General features: G+C 43.0%; 1 protein-coding gene across 3 annotated transcripts; it reads right to left on the bottom strand.

Annotated features, from left to right (window-relative positions):
• Positions 1-94: 94 nt before the first annotated feature.
• Positions 95-17,217, bottom strand: TMEM231 (transmembrane protein 231). Of its 3 annotated transcripts, none has more exons than XM_056824525.1 (7): positions 16,943-17,217; positions 13,897-14,066; positions 7,213-7,341; positions 6,746-6,886; positions 4,451-4,532; positions 2,611-2,716; positions 95-2,193 (listed from the first exon to the last, which is right to left on the bottom strand). In XM_056824525.1, the coding sequence occupies exons 1-7, from the start codon at positions 17,079-17,081 to the stop codon at positions 2,013-2,015; spliced, it is 948 nt and encodes a 315-aa protein (XP_056680503.1). In that variant the 5' UTR covers positions 17,082-17,217; the 3' UTR covers positions 95-2,012. The 3 variants fall into 3 exon arrangements, with proteins under 3 accessions (XP_056680503.1, XP_056680508.1, XP_056680501.1); XM_056824530.1 differs by having other exon boundaries at positions 2,632-2,716; positions 6,746-6,889; positions 16,943-17,216; XM_056824523.1 differs by having other exon boundaries at positions 6,746-6,889; positions 16,943-17,215.

The following is a 17,217-nucleotide window of genomic DNA, read 5'->3' as shown; positions in this document are numbered from 1 at the left end:
CCAAGGGCCCTAAGCAATGCCTTAAAGAAGGGAGGCTTACACAGAACTGAAGTAAGATGGCAGAAAAGTATTTACTGAAGAAAAGTCTGACACATATTTTGAACATTTTAATTATAAAGATACAAAATGAAGGAATGTTCACAAAGTTCTTTGTAAGCCATACAAATTTTGCATTAAAAATAACATTTTAAGTGAGGTTCATAATTTTTCCCTTAAGCAGGCTCTCCCCTGTCCCCGCTCCCAATGTCTTACTATGGTTTTTCTTATTTGGTTTGAATCCCAGAAGTTATTTTTAGATTATATTGAAGAAAATCTCCTCTGGCATTTTTACATTCCTAGATGTTTAAAAGAAAGAGGGAAAGAAAGCTTTTCCAACTTTTATAAAGCTGTTCAGGCATTCTGTGCTTAAATAACTTGAAACAGCTTTGATTTTCCAGACTCCCTTCTTGGCCAGGTCAGAATCTCAAAGCGATATGTGCTTTTGCAAAAAAATAAGAGAGCCATTAGACTTTTCACTCAAGTGACAAACGATGAAGAGGCACATGGAAGCAGGAGCCAGGCTTCAATGACAAGTGGGGGACATCCTTCTGCTCCAGAGATCTCAACGATACTTAAGCACATTCCTCAGGCTGACTGGACAGCAGCCGATCCAATAACCCAGTCTCTCTCTCTCTCTGTCTGATGCCATGCCAACATGTTGAAGGTTCATTTTTTTTCTTGTCATCAGGCAATGGGGAGCCAAAGCTGGCAACAAGGACTCTTCTGTCTTGTATTGTATCATTGAGGAGCAGGATCTATGCTCAAGCTTCCCCCTTACCTGAGATTCACAGGATCACAGATTTACAACTGAAAGGTACCTTAGAGAACATCTATCCAACCTCCCCCCACACACATCCATACAGATGAAGAAGGTAAGGCACAGACAGTTTAAGCCATTTGCCCAAGATCTCACAGATAGAAGCTCCTTCTATTCCATCCTGTTGTTCTGCTGTCTTCTGTCTCCAGCATCCCTCTAAGATCCCATATCCTCAACTCTCTCCTTCTATGCTCCACTCAGAATAGACCTTCTTTAATGAGACCTTCCCTCCTTTGCCTCTTCCCAGAACTTTCGTCTAGATTCCTCCTGTGAATTATCACACTTTACTTCTCTCATTAATTAGATTGGAAGTTCCTTGAGAGCAGAGCCTGTGTTGTATCAGTCTTTGTACTCTGTGGGCCCTCAATAAATGTCAGATTGGACTGAACTGACCTGAGATCAGACCCTCTCGTGGGAGGCCAAAGAAGATGGATGTGGTCAATGGTATTCAAGCTTTTAGGTATCAGCTGCTAAGAAAAACGCAGTTGTTAGAATACTATCTTCTACAGTAATGGAATTATAGATGTCTTCAACCCCAAATTTCAGAGTAGATGGAGTAGCGAACAGAAGATGATATGGATAAAAGTGTGTACGGCCAGAAGGCATTTCGTTGCTCACTGGATCAAGGGCAGACGGGATCCATTCTTGTCCCCAAACCTCTTGTGTGCAGACATCTCCTCCTAGTTAAGGTTAAAGTTCTAAATGGCTAATGGTCATGAAAAAATGAGTGATTTGTGTGCCTATTGTCAGACAGCCGTACAGTGAAAAAGAAAAAGGCATAGTGTGTAGCCTCCAGCTCCAAAGAGGAAAGCTCTCTGAGTTAGTAGAAATTTTCCACTTTCCAAGATGTCAAAATGGTCTGTGTCAGGTCCTTGTCATACTCACAACCATGGGAAAATGGGGACAGATTCTCGAGGGACCCCTCAAAGGATAGTAGCATGAACCAGTCCCTGCTACCTGAGGGTGTCGTGGGTCCTTGGGGAACATGTCGTTTGTGCTGACAAAAAGGAATCGAAGGAGTGTCTTCTGTCTTAGAACATGAGCTAGCAAGTGCTCAGAGGCTCCTTTCTGAAAAGCAGTAATGCTAAGCCAGTTCTCCAGAGCACACCATGAGACGGGCATGGGCTGGCCCAATGGTCTTTCGAGGGGCTGCTTCTTAAGATAAGTGCTCCTTGAAATTTTCCCCCAAGGGCTGTGCTATCATCGGGATTGTGGTCACCACTTGATTCTGAAACACAAAGATCTTGATTTTTTTAAATATCCAAAGGAAGATAAGCAGAATACTGACATACTGGATCCAGGCCATCTTCATTATCTCCCAGAAACCAGGCTGATAGGTACCAACTGTTAAGGAGTCACAGAATGGCATATATCAAAAACAGAGGCCTATGGCTTTGTTCCAACAGGAAATAACCAAAATGTTTCAAATATCCTTATTAAAAGGGGTAAGAGAGAGAAGGTCAAGATATTAATATGGATGATTCTGGCCTGAAAAACCAGCTGCTCAGGGGGAAAAAATGAGGAAATTAAGTTTTTTGTTGTGGTTTTTTTTCCTTTAGGGAAATATTGGCAGAGACCAAGTTATTTTAGCAGGACTATAAAATTGAAGCACGCAGCTCAACAGATTCTACTGTTTGAGTGTCTGCCCCCATTTAGTATAACTGAGGTAGTCTTTCTTTTCCTTTATTATCAAAACAGAAAATCCTAGCCTCTGCTGACCATTGTTATCTTATCAGGTAACCAAAAAAGGATATCAAATGACCTCCCAAGGATATCGAAGGACCACATCCACTACAAATGGTGCTTCTGAAGGTCTTCCCACCAGCCAAATAGGATTGGGATCATACAAGACTGTAGTTACTGCAATGAAACCAGAAAGACATCCTTTAAAACAGAATATCCCCCAAAGCCCACATCAATTTTTACAGAGGACTCACTACCTTGTCTGGGTAGAGTGCTCTCTGTCTGGAAGCTATGGTAACAGTAGACACACACTGGAAAAAACATCAGCCCTTCAGTAAGGCTCCATGTGCTGAACTAAACAAAAAGAATGGTCCCAAGAGCCCATCTTCTATAATAAATGACAAAATCTTGAAGTCCTGCCATAGTGGAGAAGTTTTACATTATTCCACTTGTGCTATTAATGCTAGAAGATCCTGGAAGAGTACCTTTTGCTCCCTTTATCCATCTGTGAAATACAAATAGTAAATCCCAATTCCTGATTATTTTATACAAAAATTCCTGGAGCATTCAGAATACTGTCAACTATACTTATAAAACCAACCTGAACTCTTTGATCCCTCCCCTCCCTTCCCACCCCAAATTTGCTGCTCCTCCTCAGTTTCCTTCCTCTATTAAAGGCACTTCTAGTGTCTCCTAGGCACTTGGACTTCTTGGATTTCTCCCCCAACTTTATTTGCTCTTCCTCCCTCCCTCCCTTCTCCCTCTGATCCAAGCAACCTTCAAATCCTGTTCATTCTACCTTTACACACTATTTCTTATCACCCTCATTCAGGACCTCATTACCTTATTGACATGAGTTCAATAACCTAATTGGCCTTCTCTGTCCCACTCTCTCCCCTCAATTCCACTTGATAAACTCCATTAAGGGCCTATGAGGACAGGCCTGGCTGTGTTAACCTTCTTCATGACCAACTCAGCTGATATCACACAGCCCTGATCAAGAACCTTCCACGGCTCCTCACTGTCTATCTGGCACAGTCTAGCTTCCTTTCTGAGGCTCTTCTCACCTCTCCTTACCCTCTTTCCTGCTGCTAACTTGGATTACGCACCTCTCCCTAATCCTATCCTGATTTTCCCTCTGCCAGCTGTTCCCGGGGCCTACCACCAGACCCCCTCATCTTTTTCTGTTGAAATCTCATCCATCTGTTGAGAAAACTCACCAATTCCTCCTTGAAGTCTTCTCTGATACTCCTGTCGTATTTTATCAGTCAGTCAGTCAGTCAGGTAGCACTTAATATGTGTGCCGAGCACCGGGCATGCAAAGAAAGCCAGAGCGCCCATGGAGGTAGCCTGGAGCCCCCGTCTCGGGCACTTCTAGCATCTCTGCCTCCCAGCCCTTCCCATGATTCTAGTGCACGATATGGGCCGGCTTGTGGCTCTCCGTCTCCCCATTAGAATATAAGCTCCTCGAGGGAGGGTCCGGTTTGGTTTAGGGGGTTTTGCCTCTCTCCCCCTTGTGCTTAGCGCAGGGCCTTGCACATCTCCGGTGCTTAATGAATGGTTAGCTGGCAGACTAACTCTTCAGAGCAGGGAGTATTCCCTTTGTAGCCTCCTCTCTCTAATAAATTTAACGCATAAATAATAAAGGTGTCAAATGCTTGGTGAATGAATAAAAATACTTCATCATTCAATGCACACAGGGAATTGCCATCATTACCCCAGGCCGTCCATTAACCTCAGAAGCACGGTAACCGTCTGGAGATCAGGCTAGGAAGAAGAAAAGGACGGGCTGCCCTCTCTACTTGCCCTCTATTCAGCACTACCAGGACCCCTCCTGCCAGCGTCCTCTTGTGAGCCTCTCTGAAGGGCGCCACCCCTTCCCCACAGCCCTGGAAGAGGCTCGTGACTCACCATTCCTTTCCTTGTAAGCAGCAACAATTTTTGTAATGTCAAAGTCTTCTGCGAAAAGGCTTGTCCCGTTGATCACAGAGGCCTGTGACACAACAGGGCATGTGAATGTGAGTGGCACAGCTCCCCTCCCTCCCTCCCTCCTCCCCTTCTCCCTTTTCTCCCTCTCGGGGCGTGGAGTAACGAGTGTGACTCCCGCTCCCTGGGAAACAAGGATTCGCCCATGGCGTGCCCTTTGTGGGAGGTCGAGGATTTTCTTTTCTCTTCCTTTTTAGGACACCTTCTCAAGATGAAATCTATCTGGAGACCCAAACGCCCTGGCTGAGGGGCTTCTTATTCTGGAAGTCACCACCAAACCCTCTCTCAGCACACGGGGTTGGCCGCCCTACTTTGGAAGGTCTCCAAGCATGGAGATGCTACCATCTCCCTCGGTGGACTATTAGAGTTAAATTACATGGACAGTCAAGTAGTCTAAATGAGGTCCTCTGCTGAGACAGAAGGAAAACGGCAGAAACCACCAGTCAACGGCTACCTCTCATGGACTTTAAATCACAGGATCTTGGAGGTCAACAAGTCCAACTCCCTTGTGTTACAGATAAAGAACGAGGCCCAGAGAGGGTGACTTGCCCAGGCTAGAAACTGTGTGGAGGAGGATAGGTACTTCACTCCTGCCTCCAAACTCAGCCCTCCCTCCAAAGGCCCACCTAGATTCCTTAACTTCTCTTAATATATTTATTGTCGAGATCCTTGATCATGTTTCTTGCTCTTTTCTGACACTCCAATTTCTCCACATCACCTTTAAAATGCTCTCATCGTAGAATTGTTGGGCTGGTGAAGGCCTCAGAAAGCATATGGTCTGATCCCTCATTTTAAAGATTGAGAACCGCCAGCCCAAAGTTCTGGTGGACCTGGAACAGTCCCTGCAAGGTTTCTGGGGCTGCTTCTCTTGAGGATGGGGTGCTCCCCCGTCCCACCTCCCTGAGTTGTTTTCAGGCTAAGGGCCACCCCTACTGCCCAGCCTATACCTATTATATCTCATTGCCAAACACTGCAACAACTCCAATACCCACCAGGGCCCAGGAAGCACACAAAGTTAGGGGAAAAGGGGGGAGTCAAGGCAGCCATGAGCAACTGTTGCTTAGAATACCCTTGGGAGCTCTTGTATGGCTTTGTATAGATGTGTTTTCAAACTGGAAAATTCTATTCTACTAAAAACAAATTTTAAAAAATTTAAAGAGAGACAGAACCTATAGCCCAGATGGAAGCTATCACTTGCCCAGAGTTATACAACCAATCAGGGCAGAACAAGGGTTGGCGTGGTGAGAATTTATGTTTCATATGCTATTATATTACTTTTCTGTCAGCATCTGGGATTACAAAGGCCCCAGATCAGTTCCTGTATATTAGGGAGAATTCCTGCCCCAGGTCTGAGACGTGGCTCCATTCAGGCTATAGATTCTTACGTTCTCTTTGTCCCGAGTTGAGCTCCTTTCACAGACTGGCTCACAGGAGAGTTTGGCAATGATGCTTTTCCGGCAAATGTGACCCGTCCACCTATGGGGATGGGGAGGGCAGGATAGGCGGATGGACCTCCTCTTAATCCACTCTCACCAATTCAAGATGTCTTGGGACGTTCAGGGAGGCACTGACTAGAGAGCTCCTAAAAATCTATTTATCAGCTGCCTGATCCAGCTCAGGGAGTTCCTGGTCCTGAGAGAGCATATTCTCACCCAAAAGCCATTGTCTTGTGTCAAGATTCTCAGGCCAATGCTCTAGCCACTGAGCTACCCTGCCTTCCATAAGCAGACACTGCGCTGAGTGGGGGAAAGGGTCACTTCCCATCCATTCAGTCCTGCTCACAGACAGTCTGAACCATGTTAGCTTTCTTTCAAACAGCAGAAGAGTGGTGAGCGCTAGGCAGTGGGGGCCACAGGGCTGGGAAGGGCGATGAGCTACCTCGCAGGCCCGCCAGGCCCGGGTTTTTAACCATTTCACCTTCACGCGTGCAGTGGGTAAATGCCCATCAATGACTCCCTTCCCTAGCAGGGGTTTCTACAAGGCAGGCCTTATTCCGGTTCCCCATCACAGGTTCTCCGTGGAGTCTCGCCTCTTCTCTCCCTCCACTCCCCCTCCGGCCTCTTGGTCGGCCCCCACTACCTGTTGCAAATGCTAACGAGTACTGCAGGCTGCTGTTACCAAAGGAAAGCCTGGCACCGTGCACACTCTCCCACTTCACAGCGCTTCCCAAACAGGGACCAAGGAAGGCCGGAGAGCTGGGGCAGGAAGAGCAGCGCTTACGTTGTATCTGTTATCGAGGCCGCGGTATTTCAGGGGATGCTTCTGCTGCAGCTTCAGTTCTCCGTTCACGTGCAGCTGGGCACCTGGGATGGGGAAGGAGGACTGGAGAAGAGCCATGCACTGCATCACGAATGCGGACATCTTCTGAAAGAACCATTGATCAGAGACAACTGAGCTGGGTTGGGATCTTCAGACTTAAGGCTGCTCCCCTGCGCCTCCAGAAGCACATGGCCACTGAGTGTTCTGAGCTCAGGACCCCAAGCTCAGGCGGGCTGTAGAACACCAAAGGGGAACAGTTCAAGCCATTAAATCCCAAAGGAGGCCAAAAAAGGTCCTAGCAGAAGCCCCGATCCCCCCAACAACAGACATTCCCTTTTTCTGCTCTGTGGAGGGGGAAATGCAACAGGAATGGGATTCTCTCAAGACTCCAGGCAAAGGCTTCCTAAGAAAGTCAGGCAGTCACTTACACTCAGTTGGTAAGAAAAAGTCAGAATGAGCTGGACCCCAATGACCTCCTCTGTAGCCTTCAGCGGAAGCGCCAATTTAAAATATAGCACGTCCATTTTCCCATCCTGGTTCCTGTCTTCTTCTCTGGTCTGGAAGACATTACAGTCCAGCCCTTAATCCATTTAAAAAGAAACACAAACAGCTATAGACAGATATAGACCAAATCCCCTTTTGCTCTTCTGGTCTTCACCTCCATCACCAATGGCCCCAGGAAAAAGAGAATTGAACTGTATTTTTTCTATATCAAAATACAAAAGTACATGAAGTGTATTGGCTGCAATATCCCCTGCAAAGGTCAAAAGAGCTAACAAAAAGAGGATGGAATCCTGAAGGCACGCCCCCCCCCCCCCCCCATGGCAATACTACCAAAAAGGCATTATCAATAGGTGTTAGGATAACTTGCCTGTGTCAGAGACAAGCACTGAATAAATCAGGATAAGCGAGATCATTGTGTGTGATGTATATATGCAGCTCCTCCCAAAGCTGCCAACCCCTGAGCTAGACTCAGACTTTTACCTGGGGAGTACATTGTCTAACTGATCGCTGTTACTAAAAAAAGAAAAACAAATATTTCACATCAAGAGTATGGAAAAGTGCTTAAAGCTTAGGTTCTAACTGGTTCAAATCCAAGTGGAGTAGCTGCAAAAGCATATATGGAGAGCCTGGGGTCGGAGGAAGTGGGAGGGAATCCTTACTTCTAATAGCCAATTTGTGTTTCAGGCCATACAGAAAAATTTAGTTTGTATCTTTCTTTGACCAATAAACTGCTTTAAGTAGTGAAACAACAACAAATCCTAAGCACATAAAATATGACCTAAGAAGTGCTTTCATATCTGTTCTTTCATTTGGTTCGAACAAAATTTTACTCTATATGAAACAGGTAGAGTGAATATCATGCCCATTTATAGATGACAAAACTGGCCGATAGAGTGGATAGAAAACTTGCCTATGGTCAGAGTTAAGGAAGGGTGTGAGCTACAACTGAGATTCAGATTTGGCGCCAGGATTTACAAATTTTTCAGACATGGAAGGACCTGTCAACTGCATTTTTGGGAGCTCCGAGTTTGCCCCTGTCCCCTGAGAACTCACCCATTTCAGACTGAGCAAGAGACCTTAAAGGACTTGATGATCCCAGCTCAAGTGGGGCTAGTAGGCCTAATCAAATGTTAAGTACCCTTTTGCCCCAGAAGTTTTTCCCCCATTGTATCAAGAAGACTAATATCTGTGCAAGAAACATCCTTTTCTATCTATAGTAGTAGACCACTCCCTGATACCCCAGCCTCTGGCTACAGTCTCTTTCCAAAGCCTGCTTTGATTGCTGTGATTGGTAGACATAAAATTTAGGGGAAGTGACACAAGAGAAAAAGGTCTTTAAAAGTAGAAACAGAGACACACAGAAGACAGACACTCGGGCTTGGAGTGAAGAGAGACTTGAAGGGAGTCACTTGGAGTGGAGTCTGTTAGAGTTGAGGCTGATAAAAGAATCTGCTGATTGAACTGACAGTGTGGTAAGTGTAAAGACTGACTTCCTTCCTTGCCCTTTCTGGAGGCTTGAGCCTTTGGGAAAGTTCCATCATCTTGAGACTCCTTTCCCTTGGCTGGGGCCTTAGAATTTCTACCTGGCTCAGAGGAAGCTGGAACTCTCTCTCTCTCTCCCCTTTTCTCTCCCTTAATATCTTCCCTCTATTGTAAAATTAAATTACCATAAATTCCATTTTACTTTACACTTCAGACATAGTTTATTACATGAGGAAACAGATATATTCAGGACAAAGCAAGTAATGTAAAAAAAGATATTAAAAATAAATAAATTCACATTTAGCTTGGCTTTATCAGGGACAGTCATAGCAGATTAACTTTAAAAAACAAACAGGGTTATTAGATAGGTAGATCAGAGAAATGCTACATAGACTAGATTTGTTTCTGTGAACAAGTTGGTGGTACATGGCCTAGCTGATAATAGACTTGACTGGATTCAAAACCTATAGAATAGTCAGATCCAAAGAATAGTCATTAATAGTTTGATGTCAACCTAAAAGGTCACAAGCAGAATATATAGGGATGCATGTTAATTGGCCGTGTATACTTTAAGACTTTTAGTAGCTAGTATTTTTATCAATAATTTAATTGATTCTAGTAAGATAAAATTTAACGAGGATTCAATTCAACTCATTAAGAATTAGTTATGCTACTATTATATATGCAAGGCACTGTACTAGGAAGTTTCAGCCTTTAAGGAACTTACATTCAACTAGGAGGATATAATATGTATATGGGTAAAGAAATACAAAGTAATTTCCATGGGAAGAGCAAAACGCCTGGAATGATCAGGAAAAGGCTCAAGTAGGAGGAGGTGCCCACCTGAGATTAACTTTGAAGTTCAAGGACCAGGTTTTACAATTAGGTTCAAAATACTAATTTCTCAGGTTAAAGAAACAAACAAATAAGTGAGGCATGGCTACTCAGCAATTTGTGGATGTGGCAACAAGAATTAAAAGGAAACAATGCTAGCAAGATAACAGATAAAACTTCTCTGAAGATAGAATTGTAAACTTGTGCAACTTTTAAAAATGTGAAAGCCAATCAAAAATGTGAAAGCCAATCTGCTTATGAAACAATGCAAAACATTTTTTTAAAAGGCAGACCAAAAGAATAAACATTAACTACCACTACAGTTATCCCTCACTATATCGCATTTCACTTATTGAGGCTTCACTGTATTGTGGGTTTTTAAAAATATATATATCTAATTCTGTATCATGGAGTTTTGGCTATATTGTGGGTTTTTGCAGATGAATACTACATTGTAACAATGGAAATGCAGTACACCACTACTACTTGTGCAAGTTTGCCAATGTGAGATTGTACACAGCACACTATTGGCTAATGGAATGAAAGGCGACCAATCACAGAACTGTGTTCTGTATCCTGGGGACTGATTGGCTCAGTGACTATAGCATTGGTCTGTTTGCTCTCCTGCTACTTAAGGATTTTCCCCTATCGTGGGGGTCTCTGGAACATAACTCCCACAAAAGGTGAGGGATCACTGAATATAAAAGGAAAAGGGAATGAAGGTGAATGGACAAAAAACCATGACAGACTTAGAGAGTTACTAAAAAGTTATGGTATTTTGAATACTGAAATTAATTTAAGTGTTAAAAGTTACAAAAGTAGTTTACTTATTTGTATTGGTACTCAATATTAAATGTATCATAAAATCATTTTAAAAAATAGGTATTTGAGGATTTTAGTAAACTTTAAGCACTTTAGGGAAAGCTAGGTGGAACGGTGGATAGAATGTCCCCCCCATGTACTTGAGACCATTTTTCCCATCACCCATCCCTCTGCCCAGCAGCCCAATGGGAATGCTTCATCCTTCCCCTCTCTGGGGTAAGGAGGCAGCTCACATGTGTTGTGAGGTTTGCAGTTCAGGCCCTCAATCTCTAAAAGGTTTGCCATCACTGTTCTAGAGCGTAGTACACTTATTGGTACACAGTGGGCACTTAGTAAATGCTTGTTAAAAGACTTTGTCACCAGCCAATTTGATAAGAATGCCACACACCTTTAGCAAAGTCACTTAACAGAACAAAGCCAAATGCAAAATTCCTGTGCACTCAATCCATCAGAGACTTCCTTCCATGCTGACACCAAACCATTTCTGACTATTCTTTGGGTTAGGCCAGGTTGGGAATATGAGGTTTTTACTGGTCATATTTGCTATCAGTATTTTAACCAATCTTATTTTCCTTTTCATGTTGATATTTTCTTTTTTGTTTTGTAGAAAACTTTAATCAAGTACATTTATGTTGTCCTTAACCATTCCTACTTAATAAAAAAAATCTTTCCACCATCACCAAGATAAACATATTATTACATTTTCTTTAATTTTTGTAAATGTTAAAGTTTAGTCAAGTTAGGAAGCTTTCTTTCTTTCTTTCTTTCTTTCTTTCTTTCTTTCTTTCTTTCTTTCTTTCTTTCTTTCTTTCTTTCTTTCTTTCTTTCTTTCTTTCTTTCTTTCTTTCTTTCTTTCTTTCTTTCTTTCTTTCTTTCTTTCTTTCTTTCTTTCTTTCTTTCTTTCTTTCTTTCTTTCTTTCTTTCTTTCTTTCTTTCTTTCTTTCTTTCTTTCTTTCTTTCTTTCTTTCTTTCTTTCTTTCTTTCTTTCTTTCTTTCTTTCTATTAAAACCCTTACCTTCCATCTTAGAGTCAATACTGTGTATTGGTTCTAAGGCAGAAGAGTGGTAAGGGCTAGGCAATGGGGGCTAAGTGACTTGCCCAGGGTCACATAGTTAGGAAGTGTCTGAGGCCAAATTGGAACACAGGACCTCCCATCTCTTGGCCTGGCTCTCTATCCACTATGGTACCCAGCTGCCCTCAGAAAACATTTCTTAAAGGCCTACTATGTACGTATCCCTATGCTAAGTAATCGGACCGTGAAGAAAAATAATTAGTCCTTGCTTTCTAGAAGCTCAGTCTAACCAAAGTCAGTCATTGGCATATAATGGGAGATGTGAACCCCAAATAATTTCCTGCCCAATCAGTAATCCATTTCCCCCTACTCCTTTACTAAATCATTAATCTTTTTCTGGGGATTTTTACCCTCTGTAAAAGCTTGACCTTTTTTATTCATCTAGTTTGATATCTGGGACCATTCTTCCTTTCCATAGACCTCTCTCTGCTTTTGCCCATGACCAATTACTTTGGACAGCTGCTTTGTAATAAGTCTGGGGGAAGTAATGTTGTTCAGTTGTTTCAGTCGTGTCTGACTTCATGACCCATCTGAGGTTCTCTTGGCAAGGATACTGGAATGGTTTGCCAGCTCTTTTGGCAGATGAGGAAACTGAGGCACCAGGGTTAAATAACATACCCAGACTCTGAGATAAGTGTCTGAGGCTGCATTTGAACTGAGGAATAGGAGTCCTCCTGGGAGTACAAGATGAGATTTATAAGCATTTTAAATAGTGTTCTGCAATAGTCCTGCCTCTTTATTTTTCTATACACATTTTTAAATTTTGCCTAGTTGTACTTAAACATTGGTATCTTGACTTATGTTGTATTAAGTATTTAAGTTAAGCTCAGGTGAATTGTCATTTTTACTAGCTTCCTCATTTGGGAACACTGGCTATTCCTTTCATTATGTAGAGCATTCTTTATTTCAGTCATTATAATCTTACAGTTGTCTTCATTTAGGTTCTGCATATTTCTAGGTAGCTTAATTCCCAAATATTTGGTGCCATTTGTAATTATGATAGCCGGGATTCCCTGAGTTCTATTGCTAGCAAATAAGAATGCAAATGATTTTGGTGAATTCATCTTATACCTTAACTCATGTATTGTCACTACTCATTTTTGGTAGAAACATCTGGATCTTCTAATTACACTATCATGTTAGCTGAATAATATCTTGCCGGCTTTGTTTTTAATGTTAATAACTCTAGTTTCTTTTGTCTTATTTGTAACTGCTAACTGCAAATTAAAATAACTTGGGTATGTATCACTTCCCCATTCATCAAACTGGGCAAAAATGATCAAAGATAGAAGAAGCAAATGCTGGTAGAACTATGGCACTATGAGTTCACTGTTGGTGGAGCTATGAACGGACCCAGCTATCCTTGAAAATAATTTGGAATTATGTTATAAAATGTACTGAATTTTGAGCCAGAAATCCCACTACAGGGCTTAAATAACCAAGGAAGGTCAATGACAGAAACAATGTTTCTAATTTGTACTGAATTTGTACCAAAATAGTCATAGATGTTATAGCAAGAATTTGTAACAAGAAGAAATTAGAGAGAGATCACACACCCAATGAGTGGAAGGGTCTCAACAGAGTAGCAGACGAATGTAAGAAGACAGTGTGGTATAGTGGAAAGAGCACTCCATTTGGAATCCAGGAACCTGAATTTAAAGCCTGGCTCTGCTACTTCTTCTCTATGTGACCTTTAGCAAATATTTAACTTCCCTGCGTCCCAGTTTCTTTGTCTGTGAAATGAGAGGTTGGACCGGATGACCTCTGAGGACCTTTCCAACCCTGTAGCTAATAATTTTAACATTACTTTATGTCCATCAGAAATGACAAATGGGGGGCAGCTGGGTAGCTCAGTGGATGGAGAGCCAGACCTAGAGATGGGAGGTCCTGGGTTCAAATGTGGCCTCAAACACTTCCCAGCTGTGTGACCCTGGGCAAGTCACTTAACCCCCATTGCCTAGCCCTTACCACTCTTCTGCCTTGGAACCAATACACAATATTGATTCTAAGATGGAAAGTAAGGGTTTAAAAAAAAAGAAATGACAAATAGAATTCTGAAAAATATGGAAAGAATTGTGGGAATTCATACACAGTGAAAAAAGTGAAATCAAAGAAACAAATATACTTGATACATTGGATAAATTAAGTCACCACTAAATGGCAAAAGAATTCTGGTCAAGTACAATGGTCTTGTGAGGGAGGGAAGAGTTGAAATGGTAAAATATAATAATAGAAAAATTATATTTTTCATCCATGGCAATCATGATATTTAATGGTTTAGCTTAATTAATATTTTAATGGGAAGGTATCATGGGAGGTTGTTTATTGGAAAATGAACAATACATTCAGAAAAATCAATAAAAAATTCTGCTTTAGAGAGAATATAGAAGCCACCTACTGTTACCAGTGGAATCCGAAGATTTTGCCCTTGTAATTGGTTAAAAGTAGGAAATGTGCTCCAGGACAGATATCTCCCGGGGGTGGAGCTCAACAAAGCCACAAAGAGCACCTCGTGTTTGAAATGGACAGTTGGCTGCTCCTCATAGCTACTCTGCTTCAGCCAGAAACCTAGGAAAAAGACAGAATCTGAAAGTCAGATCCAAGCCATGGAGAATGAAGTCCTGGCATTGGACTTAGCTCAGCGCCCCGAGTGCTTAACATCAAAGCGCAGACATGCAGACCAAGGGAACTGAAATGGCAGAGGAGTGCAGGCACAAGTCCCAGGGAGATGTGAAGGGAGGCCATGGAGAACAGGAGCTGGGGGAGTTGTTTGAACTTCTGAACAATGACATCATGGGGTGATGTCTTGACTTGTGTGTGAATTGGGTTTCAGGGAGGCAGAGCTGCGCAAAGTCAGTGGTCTCACTGCCACAATTCCAGAGTCACTGAAGTCCGGTGGCAAGACAAGACAGCACGAATGGCAATGGTCTGGGACACAGTAATGATGGTGGCATCTTCTTCCATGTCTAACCAAGCTCTAAGAGCTCCAAAAGGGCCTCCTTCAGCTGCCTTCATAGTTTTTGGAACGAACTATTCTCATCCACCCATTCCACTGGGGGAAGTCTTCACTCTCCTGGGGGAGGCACCCTTCTAACTACTGAGGGGTTTGTGGCCTATCAGTAACCCTTCACCAGGTCGAGTGAAGAAGTAGGCAAGGAGAGAAGGCCAACAGGAAGGTTACTGGTATTAGCTTAGGGAACCAAACTTGGAAGATGAAAAGGGAAGTTTCCAAATTCATGGTGGATTCCAGATTAGGACAGATAGCTCAAGCACAGAGGGATAAAGAACAGAAAGGAAGAGTTCATGCATGGAGGGAGCCCCTAGCAGATAGTGGACTCCTAAAACAGGTTTTATTGGTTGACTATAAAGGACTTTGGGGCAGCAAGGTGGCACAGTGGATAGAGGGTCAAGCCTGGAGTTCAAATTTGACCTTGGACTTCTTACTAGCTGTGTGATATTGGCAAGTCATTTATCCTTGTTTGCCTCAGTTTCCTCATCTGTTGAATGAGCTGGAAAACAAAATGATAACCCTCTCTAAGATCTTAGCCATGAAAATCCTCAATGGGATAATAAAATTGGACTTGGCTGAAAAACAACTGAAAAAAAAATCCCACTAAGTCTGAAATGCAACACATGTCAAATTGTATGAATAAATCTGTGCTCTCTCTTTTTCAGTGTAAATATGCTCTCATCATATATACCTATACATAGGATATTGTTATTCAGTTGATTTTTAGTCTTGTTCAACTCTTCATGACCTCATTTGAGGTTTTCTTGACAATACAAGAGTGGTTTGTCATTTTCTTCTCTAGCTCATTTTATGGATGAAGAATGGAGGCAAAAAAGGTTAAGTGACCTGCCCAGGGTCACACAGCTAGTAAATGTCTGAGGCTGGATAAAGATGAATCTTCTTGACTCTAGGTCTGGACTCCATCCACTGTACCACTAGCTGTCCTATATGTAGTAGATATAATTCTAATTATAACTTATCTATATATATACACATATATATACATTTAATATATTTTATGTAATACATTGTGTATATTATAAATTATATATTATTGTATTGTATAAAATCTTATATCATTATATATAGTATATAAATACAATATTTTGTTATGATATATAATTATAAATAGGCTCTTTACACATATACATATATGCATATTTATAATTATATATTATAGTAAATATATTCTCTATATGTATAGAGTATTTCTAATTACATATTATTATGTACAATGTATGTTATATATAACATAAACAAATGTATGTATATATTCACAATCTGTATATAACACATTTGAGTACATATATACACAAATATACATATATGTGCATATACATATACACAACACATGTGAAATATGTAAAAATATATATATTTGCTTGTTTGTTCATAATTCCTTGTATCCCCAGAACTTAGCACAGAACCTGGCACACAGTAAGCACTTAATATGTTTATTGACTGATACATATTCTGTATTTTTATGTGTGAGTACATACATGTAGATGCATGTGTATAAAAAGTTCTAGAAAATGGAAAGTGGAGGAGATGGTCAGGGAAAGGAGTCAGGTTCCTGGGGGAATGGTGTGTGTGTGTGTGTGTGGCATCATATATGTGACATGTATGTCAAATAGGATGGTGTATAAAATCTATCACCAGCCAATAAATATTTATAAAGCATCTACTGTGTGCCAGGCACCTGCGTGGAGCCCCTGTCTTCACGGACCTTGGCATCTAAAATCTGAGCTTTGTTCAAGGGAAAGCTCAGCCCAAAGGATAGAACGGATAGAATGTATGTTTGCCATTTGGGGGTGGGAGAGGAGGGCTGGAGGGGAGCCAGAGGAGTGGCCAAGAGAGGAAGACAAGGCATAGGGGGACCTGTCTGGTTCTGGAAACTCAGTGAGGATCCTTTGATTCTGGGGTACAGAGGATGGATGAGGTAGGGGGAGGAATGCATAGCAAGTGCTGGAGTCTGGACAGCCTAGGTATGCGGGCCGGGGGTGAGGGCTGGAGTCTGGAGAGCTTAAATTGGGGGAGGTTTGGACTGGCTGGGTCTGGGGGGAGGGGCGGGCTGGAGGGGCAGGAGGTGAAGGAGGTCAAGACAGTCTCGATGGGGGAGGAGGTTGGAGGGGCATGCCTAGGGATGGGAGGTGGGCATGAAGTGTGTGTGTGTGGGGGGGGTAGACGGCCTTGGCAGGAAGGGGGGACGACACGACCTGAGGAGGGTCTGGGCAGACGTGGGGGGGGGAACGTGGTGTTGGAGAGGCAGGCGGTGAGGGGGATCTGGACGGCTTGGGTCTGAGGAGAACGAGGTGGCGGGGGGCGAGGGAGGGGTCTGGGCTGCCTGGAACTGGGAGGAGGGTTAAGGATGAAGGGGTCTGCACCACCTGGAGCGGGGCGAGGGGGGTGCATCCCCGGGGAGGGCCGGGCTCACCATGACTCCGGAAGGCCACGAGCAGCGGCGGGATGTAAGTGAGGCCGGTGATCACCAGAAGGAAGAAGGCGGCCTTGGAACACAGCCCCGCGCGGTATCTGCGCTCCGTAGGGTGGGAGAACAGCTCATAGAGCGCCATAGCCGTCGCCGCTCTCGCCACTCCAGGCCTCCGCTTCTGGAGCCTCGGAGGAGGTCTCTACAGGGGCAGACACAATTGCAGAGCAAGTATGGCTTCTCTAGGTTGCCATAGCCCTCGTCTCCACGGCAACTGCCCT

Source organism: Monodelphis domestica, chromosome 1 (assembly GCF_027887165.1).
Source record: "Monodelphis domestica isolate mMonDom1 chromosome 1, mMonDom1.pri, whole genome shotgun sequence".
In the NCBI taxonomy this organism is placed as follows: Eukaryota; Metazoa; Chordata; class Mammalia; order Didelphimorphia; family Didelphidae; genus Monodelphis; species Monodelphis domestica.
The sequence above is the reverse complement of the archived record's forward strand: the minus strand, read 5'-3'. Positions and strand labels throughout refer to the sequence as shown.

Bases quoted from the DNA above. Each gene is read 5' to 3' on its own strand.
- TMEM231 (XM_056824523.1), bottom strand. From the start codon at position 17,081: ATGGCGCTCTATGAGCTGTTCTCCCACCCTACGGAGCGCAGATACCGC. The intron at 14,067-16,942 runs GTGAGCCCGGCC...TCTTTTTCCTAG, and splicing joins CGTGGCCTTCCGGAGTCATG to GTTTCTGGCTGAAGCAGAGT. The intron at 6,890-7,212 runs GTAAGTGACTGC...TGGTTCTTTCAG, and splicing joins CTTTTTCTTACCAACTGAGT to AAGATGTCCGCATTCGTGAT.